At 40.5% G+C, this 11,965-nt stretch overlaps 1 protein-coding gene across 1 annotated transcript; it reads right to left on the minus strand.

The window, feature by feature from the left end:
• Window positions 1-3,922: 3,922 nt before the first annotated feature.
• Window positions 3,923-9,143, minus strand: dlx4b (distal-less homeobox 4b). Its single transcript, XM_044179737.1, has 3 exons — window positions 8,492-9,143; window positions 7,313-7,506; window positions 3,923-5,802 (listed from the first exon to the last, which is right to left on the minus strand). The coding sequence occupies exons 1-3, from the start codon at window positions 8,808-8,810 to the stop codon at window positions 5,548-5,550; spliced, it is 768 nt and encodes a 255-aa protein (XP_044035672.1). The 5' UTR covers window positions 8,811-9,143; the 3' UTR covers window positions 3,923-5,547.
• Window positions 9,144-11,965: the final 2,822 nt, after the last annotated feature.

An 11,965-nucleotide genomic window follows, 5' to 3' on the forward strand; every position in this document is an offset into this window, starting at 1 on the left:
TGTTCCACAATACATTTTAAAACATACGCGCATGTTTTAAAATGTAGGCAAAAATCTACCCAGGTGATGAACCAGCCTAATGGCAGCGACTGTGGCACAAGTGAAACCTGGGGAATACAGTGATATTAATTAGCTGAGAGATGCCAGATAAACATGGCAACTAGCCTACTCCGATACCACTGTTATGACAGCGACAACGAGCCAGTCAGAAAAAACAACCTCCCTTTCTGTGTCTTCACAACTAATAACTAATGACAGTGGACAATAACCTCAGTTTGGCCACATAAACCATGCGTTATTAAATATGTTGCACACAAAAATTACATGATGGAGAAACCGCTAATGGCGATCTTATCCACATGGACCACCAAGGCGCCATTACGCACTGAGAGAAAATGTACCCACGGCGTTAGTGGTTTTATAACCTTTTCTACCGCTTTTAGTAACTAGAATGGTATGCGCCCAGGACTGAAGGTGTTACTATAGGAAACTTTATTGCAACACTGTGTCATTACAATAATTTCAGAACATTACAGCTTCAAATGTGGATTTAAAAAGGTTAATCTTAAGACATCAAGTCTCACAGTGTGCCCTAAAGTTTTTTTTCTTAAATTGTATATTTTCATTTTTGGACATAGTTGCATCAAGAAAAATATGTTGGACTTGGGGAATATTAGATATATTATATATACTCTATTATTATATTAGTAATGATCAGATAATGTTACTTTATTTAATACAATTCTGGATAGAGATTCGTTCGTTAGAATCAAGTATAATTATTACATCCTTTACCTACATGAAGAAAAAGTTTGATTATATATCATAAAAAATATATTTATATTATTAAAGATCCCCTCTAGACATGTATTAAAACATATACACAAATAGTCTGCTTGGTGTGTCTGATATGTTTTTTCCTCAAAAAAAAAGTATAATATCCACATTAAAATCCTTAAAAAGCCATCTACTCCTTCTCGTTCATTCAAAATTCCAGAATCTATGAATATGCAAATTGTGTTCATTTCTAAAGTTTTCCTGCTGGACACAAGATGTCTCCTACATCGCTGTAAAGTCCATTCTCAGTGTATGTGCACTGGCGCCTTCAAGTTTCTGCATCACACTTGTATAAGTTGCAAATTGGACCAGGATTGGCTTCCAAAGTATTTGTGATGTCACAAATCAATGCTCGTAGGCCCACCCCTCACAATCAGATATTCAATGAGCACAGAGAAACTTTCCACTTTCAGCAGAGGAATGTGAAAACATCCTTCTAGTGTCAAACTCTGCACATACATCATTCTGTAGGAACAAGAAGAAAAACATATTTTTGAGTGGAGGGGGACTTTAAAGAATGTTTTCTTTGGTCAAATATTTTTTCACCTTGATTGGCTAGAGCCTGCCTTGTGCTGTTTTATTTTATTATTATTTAATATATGAGCACATACGGCTGACAAATACACCAGAAAAGCTTACACACCTTCTAGGGATGTTCAGGCGTGTAATGGGAACTATAACATTATGCAATCCATATCAATAGATATTAACTAATATTTTCATTATTCTGAATCTACTGGACTTTTGTCATCATTTCAGTCATGCAGTCTGTTATTATATTTATAATGTTATAATATTTCCACAGAATTTCTTTCCATTGATCATTTGAAAGTGTTATTGAACTGTAATTTACTATTCCAATAATTTGAGATTTATATTGTTTTTTTTCTTGTTTGTTGTTTTGCTTTTTTGTTGTTTTGTTGACATTTACCATAAATATTTTTAGTGCACTTTGTGGTTTCTTTGACATTTCATTTATTCCAAAAAGCACTGTACATAATTCTACCAAACTTGGCACACATTCTTTCAACATTTTGCCACAAACAATGAAATGTGTCACAGCTCTAAATCCTATTTCCCTAATGTCTTCCCTTTAAAGTTTATCTCCCTGAACTCAACACCAGTTGTCTATAGCATCACTCATCATTTCAGTGCACTGTGCTGATTTGACAAAAGCAACATGATTACTATTGCCTTTTAAAATCAATGAAATCTCATCAAGAGTACATGTGACGTCCCCTCGGTGGCTCCCTCAGCATGTGTGGCCCTTGGCTGTGGTTGTCAGGGGAAACACACTTGTGTGTGTGGGCTGTCAGACATGTCCATATATGTCATCTCTAAACATTAACAATTGTAAGTAGCCATGGAGGTGAACTGTTGAACTTGAATGTGATCCTGCAGGGCACAACATCACAGCACCCTAAATAGAGCCGCTGCCTGGGCCCCCATAAGCCCTCCTCCTCCCCCCTGCAACAGTCAACAGTGTTGTGTTGGCATTTGTCTCTGGGGTGCAGCGATATGGGTTGAGATGGAGGTTAGGAACAGAAATGCATCCATGGAAAGACTTCCAGCAGCTGTCCAACACTTAGTCCGGGCCTGGGCCGAGCCTCGGCTGCATTAGGATCACTCACTCGCTCCATTTTGCTGTAAACTGGGATGAAATGAAGGGAGAGAGGCATTCTTGACAGCTGTGCACTCGTGAACCCTGGCTGACCTCAGGCCAGAGCCGGACTGGGCTGTGTGGTGATGCTTCACATCCAGTCAACACATCCTGATAAAACCTTCCCGATGGTGAGGGTGCTGCTCAAGCATGAGCTCATCTTGACCTACGAACTGAAAATGTTGCCTCCAGACAAAAAAAAACTGACATTAACAACTGTAAATGCTGTAAAAGAATCAAAAACATATGAAAAAAACAAATTCCTGCTGAAATCCAGTGTGTGTGAGTGTGTGCCTTTCTGCCTGCCAAACTGTATTCCATCTTTTAACCTCACCCCCCGAGTGTGTGTGCAAAACTAAGCCCCAAACTAAGTCAAGCCTTCCTTCAGATGAAACCAAATCATGCATTCATTCTCTCTATCAGGGAAGCTGCTCACAATTACCCGAGATGTCAGATCACTCAAGTTAATAACAATAATCACCTCAAAGACCTGCTTTGCCATTCGCCCATTCAAAGCAACTGGGATTTAATAACAAGCTATTTTCCCTCGTATTGCTATCCTGCAATTAATACCCATCAGGCACCTCGTATCTGATAACTCCGACCATCCACAGCATTGATACAGTCAGATTTGCCTTTATCATTACCCTTCAACCCATCTCCCAGCCTTCCGTCCCCTCCTCTTAGCTTGTCTATTACACGAGGAGCCTTTTCACTTTCCCTTCAATCTGCCTGCATGATAATTGGCCCCCGTTTGAAAGGTCCTACTCTGTCTGCCCAACTCCACAAGCCATTATTCTAATCTGGAGATGTGAAATTGCCTATAATTTTCCCTGATGCCCCGTCACTTGGTTCAGCAATTCTCGCCTCTTCTTCCCAGGGCCCGCATGTTTAACAAGGCACATAATCATCAGGAATGAGGAAAAAGGGCACGAGGGATGTATGTATATAAAGAAGGAGATGTTAATGTAATACAATGCTTGTTGTTATGTGAGACAATCAGCTTGGAGGAGTGAAAACACAGGGCTCTGATGTGGCTTTGTTCTTTAGAGAAACATCACCGCAGGCTTTAGACCTCCTGGCTGCGCTTCTCTGACTAAGGTAAGACAGGACTGTATGTGGCCTGTATGACATGGTGGTAGCAGCTTGAATGTAGGCTGTTATATGGCCTGTGTGTGAGAGTGGCTTTTGCTATAATTAAACAGTATGATTTTATCGTACAAATAACAGCTGTATCAAAACTCAGTGAGAAAAGTGTATAATTCATCTTCAATTAATGTATTGGCATTTAGTTGATATGGTTAAAACCAGCTTTTTTGCATGCATTGTGCTTGGAAGCCTCAGTTTAATCAGAAGGTGTGAAAAGCCCTTGAAGATTCGAAGTCATGACCCCTTGAAATGACATCACACATGAAGAGCAACACCTGTAAATATACTGTATTTTAATAGATGTAATGCCCAGTAGTAATATTAGGAGAAAATATCTCCACAGATACTGCATGAATGATTGGTTAGTTATTTTTCTAATCCCTGTGTGTGTGACATCAGACAAATTGTATCTAATGTTTGCCAGACAACCAAGACAGCAGGGTGATGAATGAAAAAGATAAAACGAAGTCATTGGACGTTTCTTTAACCCCCCATTTAATCAAGGGCATCAGCCCAGATTGCGGGATTTGTGTTTGCAAAGATATAAATAACAAATTCTCTGTGTTTAAACAGTGCAAGCGCCAGAATGTGCAAATCAGTGCAAACGACTATAAATCAGGCACAGTTTATTGGAGGAATAGCATGGCCATTTGTCATGTTATTATGACAACGCTGAGGTTTCAGTTTGATCTCACTCGAGACGAGAGTGAAGGAAAATATCGTTAAAATGCTGGCTTGCACATCCTTTCTCCTCTCCTCGCGGCATGTGTCCCTCACTGGTGAAAAAAGAGGGAAGTTGCCTCAGACGTCTCTTACACCTTCTTTTAAAGTAGACGAAAAACGTCCTGTTTTCATAGCCCACTTAGTCCGTGCGTAAAAGTTACACTGAACACAACCACCGTGCGTAAAGGTGGCACCCCGTATCCCTTTGGTTCACCATGCTGGGAACTATTTTTTTTTTCCTTTAAGGGAGGGGTGGTCTGCTGGCTTTACATTTGAAGTAATTATCCCAAAACATGAAAACTAAAATTAACAGAGGATACGATATAAGAAAGCAATATATGTTTTCTCTAAACAGGAATCAGTCCTTTAACAAAACATGACTGTCGAAATCGAAGCAGATCTGCAGGTGTTCGTCCATCGCAGCGAAGGAGTGTCGATGAACAAAAGACATCTGAGATCCCAGCGATGAATTATCACACGGGCTGAGTTGTGGTGGTGAACAAACTCTATACATTACAGCAAACCAGTCTCGAGATACTGTATTTCATCCACCGATCAGGAACGCCTTTACCTTTAGTCTCACATTTGAGTCCGGTTGCCATTAATCTGGACTCCTGTAAGCAGTCAGCGGCTCTTTCACAGTGTGATGAAGAAAATTACACGCGTATCTATTTGCGTTTTAAAATATTTGACAGTGAAAACGGTTCACTGATAAAGCAGCAACCCAAACAAACAGGCACACGATAAATGAATCATAATAACGCCAATCCAACAGCTATTTATTTGCAATGCTCAAAGCATTGGTTGGACCATGCAGCTGAAACTCTTGCTAATAAAGTAGACCCACGCACACAACGTATTCTTAAAAAAATGCCTTTATCCAGTTTCTAGTTAAACTGCACACCATTTCTAAGTCCACATTTCAGCGAGTTTATAAACTGAGTGAATTTCCGTGACATAATAACAAATCTAAAAAATATATTTAATGCCTGGTCGAATCTTGTGAAAATTGAATTCAAAACGCACACGAAATACAATGAATATGCACACGTTCTATTTAACACACATTTAAACACAATTCAGTTCAGAGAAGAGCCCTTGAGAGAAACCAGCAAGTTCAGTGTAGTCTGAAGTGCGCTTCATATAGGCCCGAGCACCTGGCCTGCACCAAAAAACAATCACATCATCTGAGGCCTGGGCATCGCGTCCTGGTGAGGATGGTGGTTTGGATACCAGTGACCAAAACTGTTCATATAATTGTTTGGGTGCATTTGGGCTCCTTTGTTCGCCATGGAGACCTCCCAAAGCTGTGGCAACCCGGGCGAGCAGGGAGAGATGGAGCTGGTGCTGTGGAGATGTTCTCCCTCTGATCCGCTGCCATGCTTCATGATCTTTTTATACTTGGAACGCTTATTCTGAAACCATATTTTCACCTAAAAAGAGAAAATGCACATAATTGTCACTGTGGTCAACAATCAGCAGCAATATAAAGGAAATAATACTGTGAAGGGGTTTTTTATGAGCATATTTCCCCTCAATTAAACTCAATACACTTTTCAGAATTGGCCTCAAGTGAACATTTGGGAACAATAAAAGGGGAAAGTCTTCACAGCTCTCATCTTTTCTGTGTTGTTTTTGCAAATCCCAGGCCTACTACTGGCGCATTGTTAGCGATTCAGCCTAATGGTTGAATGGCACTTGTAATCCATTAAAACCGAGCTCTCTTATTCGCTGTTTTATGAGTCCAGTGGTGCATGAGTGTGACAGCAACAAGCCGAGACTAAAAATATTGTGAAAAACAATCCAAAGAGCGCTGTGGTAGGTCACTGAAATTTCGGCTGATCCCAAATAAGATGGCAATTTATACACGTGAACAATGGTGTGAATATTCTTAAATTGCATTAAAAAGCCCAAATGAAACACTAAACATCTAAGCAACACCAGCACGAAAGGCCGCATATAACTGGGAGATAATTGTTGCGATAAATGTGGAGGGATTAGGAGGCAGCTCAGATGACAGAGTCGATTCATTTGTGTAGGCCTATCTGTTATTTTGAAACTGAAACTAAAGTCAGACAACTTTGTCATTTTCTGAATGAAAGGGGAGAGAGAAAAGGAGCAAGGCGACATCTGACGACCTCATTTTGTGTCCCATTTGAGAATAAGTTGACAGCGACACGTGCACCTGCTTGTCTCCAAAATATGTTTGCACATGCACGTGCAATTATTACCCATACTGCCCATTTCAGTATTTCAACATTTAATTTACAAAATGCATGTGAAGACGCACTACAAGTGCAGAAGTGATGTACCATGTATTTGCATTCATGAGCTGTTGCATGTAAAAAAAAAAAAATAATAAAAAAATTAATCAAGATATAGAAACAAACAAATAATAAATAAATTTGAATAAAGCTTATAAGGAAGTCGTTTAATTTCATAAGATATATTTTGTAATAAACTCTTACAAAACACTTGAAAATAGCTGACAACCCCAACATTTTTCTTATTTTTTCTTATAATTTTGTAACTGCGGTCATGCTTCATTCACTGAGAGCACTTCAAGGGCCAGGGTTGACAAAGGGAGTACAGCCACGAAATTAAGTATAGTAAATAAGGCAGCATTAAAGGATTGAGATACAAATCACAACAATTTTGTTTTTCATTTGATCTCCAGAAGCGCCGTGATCCTTAACAATATAGCAGATAACAGGTTTCCTTTTCAGCCGTTTCAACATCTCCTTTCTTTCGTAATATTTTTCTTCAGTCTGATTAAATTTCAATTCAATAATCCACTAAATACTGAATATTGCAGGCCTGATATTTTAGACTGGAAGGTTTTGCTGAATAATTGTGAAATTAATAACAGACTAATATAGTGCAAATATGCACCCTACATTATCCCTGATTCCTTAAGGACTGCTGGGTGAGTTGAAGGCCCACCTGAGTCTGGGTGAGTCCCAGTTTGGCCGCCAGGTCTGCGCGCTCCGGTAAGGCCAGGTACTGGGTCTGCTGGAAGCGCTGGTGCAGAGCCTGCAGCTGCAGACTGGAGTAGATGGTCCGAGGCTTCCGGATTTTCTTCCCCTTGCCATTTAGACGAATGTCCCTGTTCTCAATTACCGTGGACTTCTCGCGATCTTGTAGATTGAACAGAAAACAAACACGAGATGAAATAAGCAGAGTTTTGATTTATAGCTTTTCTCTAAAGGCTGTAGGTCAGATGTCACGTTTGAACTTGACTTTTCCTGATCTCCCAAAACAAACAAATCTACCATCTCAAACAACACGAAGCTCTGATGAATGGTTCAATTTTACTGACACAAGTACAAACAGCAAACTGTAATGCCCCGCACTGCATGTTACAAACACAAAAGACTCAGGGCCTGAAAGCCAAAAAATGTAAGTTCACTTTTTTTCACCGTATTACAGCGTCATCAAATCCCATGGCCATAACAGGCTGATTATAGTTTTGTTAAATTAAGCCTACATTAGTTTAAGCTTAATGTTTACATGAGGGATTCACATGACAATGACGGCACTGGCTGTCTTATGTTACCATCACACTTTAACAACAAAAGAATGCAAGAAGAATCATCAATCAAGTGGGAAATAGGAGCACTCCCACAAGTCCACAGACATGAAAGGACTAGGCTATTTTCTGGAATCGTTTTGTTTATGTGCAAATTATGGTAAAAACGAGTTCCTGAGGTAGGCCAGGCTACACGGGCCATAATTGGACTTACCCACAGAAAATTATGGTCAATAAAATTAATGGCACCATCTGCCTTCATTATATAAGATGAGTGGTAAAGAGAGAGCATCCCTGAGAGGCGGTGGTTGAACGCTAGGCCTTGCTTGGACATTAGTAATTGAGTTAGAATGGGCCTCCTGACGTCCATGCCTCAACTAAACTTTCAATATAAGACTTTATTTTTGAAGAAAAAATTAGTTATTTTTGTTTAATTTCTAAACCGTCAAGTGAATTATTTTTCTCACCAGGAAAATGTCTGGGGAATTGCGCGCCCTGTGCGTAATTGCGCTTAAGCATGATGGCAGATCAGAATTTTATAACCATGAATGATGCAACAATTGAGTCCGGCTCGATTTGGCTTTCTCACATACCTGTCTGTTCTAATCTGCTGTGGGCCAGACTGCTGCTGTTGTGATTGCTGTGCTGGTAGGACATGTAAGCAGACGGGGGATGAGTGTTCACCGCGCCCGGGTAGGCGTAGCCAAACGAGCGGCCATAGGACGCGCTGCCAGGAAAAGGACTTTCGTGCTGGGAATGCCCAGCAGCATGTAAGCCGTGAACGGGGTAAATGTGAGAGAGTCCGGAGGAGTGCTGCTGGTGTGCCGGATGTCCGTGGCCAAACTCTAGAAAGGCCGATTTGGAGGGATCTGAGGCATTCAGACTGTCAGGCATGAAACCCATAGACATCATTAGCTAATACGCGAGTCCATAAACCCGTCGCTCTGAAGAGGGTTTCATGAGTTCTGCCGGGCAGCGAGGAAAACCTGGAACAAATCCACACTTAAGTCCAACGCATTGCTCGTGAAAAAACGTTTTCCGCTATACTAAGTTACAGTTTGCATGTTCACAGCTGTTTAGGAGGCAAAAATCAAATAAAAGCGAAAGGGATCCTTCTTTACATCATTGGAGGAGCTGACATGGTTCTTCAAACACCTCCTGCCTGCAGAGCCTCAAACATACTGCCTTCCATCTGCGAGCTCTCTGATTGGTCTTCAGCAGCCAGCTGTCACTGGAACTCCACCATTAACTTCATTAACATATGATACAGGATGCAGTTTTGCAGCCAGCAGAGACCTCCTTCCATAGATTATGAAATAATCTATCATTTGGTCATATGTATACATTTTATTCTAGTCTATCTTAGAGTGACATGAAGCCATTTATTCCATAAAATAAAAATGCGTTAAAGCGCAGACTTAATATTGTCTGTATTTTCTTGAAAACATACCTGCTTTAGGAGATTTAATAACTTATGGCAAATTTGGCTAAATGGATCTCTTTTATTGTGACGATTTAGTTGAGTTTCAAGAGGCAAGGTTTAATAATTAGGCTAGCCAAAATGTGCATCTGATATGAAGGGAATTGACAAGTGCAATGGCTAATGCAGGAGCTTATACAATCTAAATAAAAGTGAGACCTATTAGACTAATTTTATCTGGTGTTAATAACTCAAATAAAATGAGATTTGACATTGTTTTCGTTTATAAAGTTCCAACGCTTCATTCTCGCCAAAAATAAAGTTTAGATTTCCGTTATTTTAACAATAGTTTTAATAATGTAACCAAGTTTATTAGAAACCCTGTATTAATTGAATCGAATAGATGACAAACAGGTTCATTTCTCTTTTTTTTCACCGGCAAATGAAATATTAATGCACTAGAAAGAGTTTTCTGTGACTCCAAAATCTTCGTGATCACTGAGAAAACATTTTCTGATATTTGGGATTTTGCCTCTTTTAATTTTGCAGCAAGCGTTCACAATATTATAGTCAGAACAGAATTTATGGACATTCCTTGCAAAACAACCCCCCACCCCGCAAAGACATAAATACATAAATAAAATGTATTTTATTTTCTACAGACAGAGGGTTGTTTACACTGTGTCCACACACCATTACATAAGCAAGACGTGCTGACTCATTCTTGGTTTGGGTCGGACAGCTACACATTTTACTGCTCATTCAACACTCCTCATTCTTAGTTTCAACACAGAAAGTAGCCAAATCATTAAAAGTTAGCACCACTGCACCAGGATATATAGATATTCAATAACACCATTTTAAAAAGTAGTTGGATAAAAGCTTTGATAATAATAGTGCAGTGAATTTACATAATTAGTGTGATTACTCAAAAAACGAATAAGGATGAATTTCAGTGGCTAACCTGAAGGAGACAGAAAAATGACAAACTCTCCGCACAAAAGGATGTTTGATTTCAGCTGTATGTAAAACACACATAGTCAGCCCACATGTCACTCATATTATTTCTAACTAAATGTCAGAGTTTATAAAATAAGGCAAACACAAACCTGCCAAAAGAGGGAGGGACTGTGGTGCAGACTACACAGTCAGCAAAACTCACAAGGTGCATGTGGATATAGTGTGGGAGTGGGGAGAAAATGGTGACCACAGGCTCAAAGAGAGAACCCTGTCTTCATATTTAAGCCTCTATTGACTCGCTCTCAAGCAGAGTAAATCCACAGGTGGAGAAAAACACAGTGGGAGGAGAAAAGAGTGGCTATCCTGCCACTAAGGCTATATTTTAAATGTAATAGAGTCACCATGTGTTACAGCACGGTTTGATACAGATCTCACCTCTCATCTCCGCTGAATCACATGTGAGCTGCAGTCAAATTATAAACAGAGTGTTTGGTGGGTTGAGCGTGGTGCTGAGCTGCTGTCCAAACCCATCATTTTGGTCATGTCCTGTACCCTGCCTGCAACTACTGGGATCCCAGCAGCACTGAAGGGCCTGCTGGGGGCTGGACGGCTTCCCGATTCCCCACAGGCCTCAGCCAAGCAGCCAGCCAGAACAAAGCCACAAATTATTATCATAGTAAAATTTCAGTCACAGTAAAAAAATTAAAAAAATTAAAAAAGGCTGCTGAGAGGCCAGTTTCATATTGTGGGTGCAAGTTTCTCACTTCACACATAAGACCGCGCAGCTGTAAATCCTCACTGGGAAATTATATTATGAGAGAATGCAGTTTTGTGGCTGTGTCTATTAGGAATTCACTGCCTTATTATTGGTGTTGGGATTAGAGTAGCAATATGGTGTTTGCAGTTGGCAGTGACTGAGAGATTTTTGTTGCTATAGGAGCAGGTGTTGCATTTAGAGCCCAAGTAATCAGTTCAGAGGAAAGTGACACTTTTTGACAGATGAATGGGATCAGGGAGGCCAAATGAAGATAAACACAAAATGCAAGGCTTTGAAGACACAGAGGCCTATGGGCATATTTATGCAGCTCTCTTGTGAGGCACTTCAGCAGCTGAATGCAGGGGATTGAGTCCTGGATGTGACTATCTGTCATAACTGTGCAAATCCAAGGTGTGGGCACAAGAGGTGTATGAGACAGAGAGAGGGAGAGAGAAAGAAAGGCAAGGAGGCTCTTTAAGGCTTGTAATTATGTCTGTATTAGGGGTGTAGAACAAAGGCGAGCCCTGCAGTCATAGGGCAGGGATGAGTCCTCGCCTTGGCTGTCTTAATACACGCAAAGGGATGATGTTAAAAACAGTCACACTCCTGAATGCAGCCCAGACTTACTGGCGTCTACTCTGCTGCACAGTGCGCATAGGCATATGTCTGCAGAGGTGTGTCTGACATAGGTGTGTGTTCTCAGTGTGCTCTCTCTCTCTCTCTCTCTCTCTCTCTCTCTCTCACACACACACACACACACACACACACACACACACACACACACACACACACCAGTCGAGTTTGTCCATCACGCAGCTCTGATGCAGAGTGACAGCATTCTTTGTGTACAAACCAAGAGCACATTCCCAGGCAACTGCCGCGGCTGTGATCTTCCACACTGGCACATCATGTTTTACAAGTAACCCTCTG

This window comes from Siniperca chuatsi, linkage group LG20 (assembly GCF_020085105.1).
Source record: "Siniperca chuatsi isolate FFG_IHB_CAS linkage group LG20, ASM2008510v1, whole genome shotgun sequence".
Lineage (NCBI taxonomy): Eukaryota > Metazoa > Chordata > Actinopteri > Centrarchiformes > Sinipercidae > Siniperca > Siniperca chuatsi.

Coding starts and splice junctions, on each gene's coding strand:
- dlx4b (XM_044179737.1), bottom strand. CDS start 8,810: ATGATGTCTATGGGTTTCATGCCTGACAGTCTGAATGCCTCAGATCCC. Junction 7,507..8,491: donor CAGCAGATTAGAACAGACAG/GTATGTGAGAAA, acceptor TCAATCTACAAG/ATCGCGAGAAGTCCACGGTA. Junction 5,803..7,312: donor TGGGACTCACCCAGACTCAG/GTGGGCCTTCAA, acceptor TTCTCTTTTTAG/GTGAAAATATGGTTTCAGAA.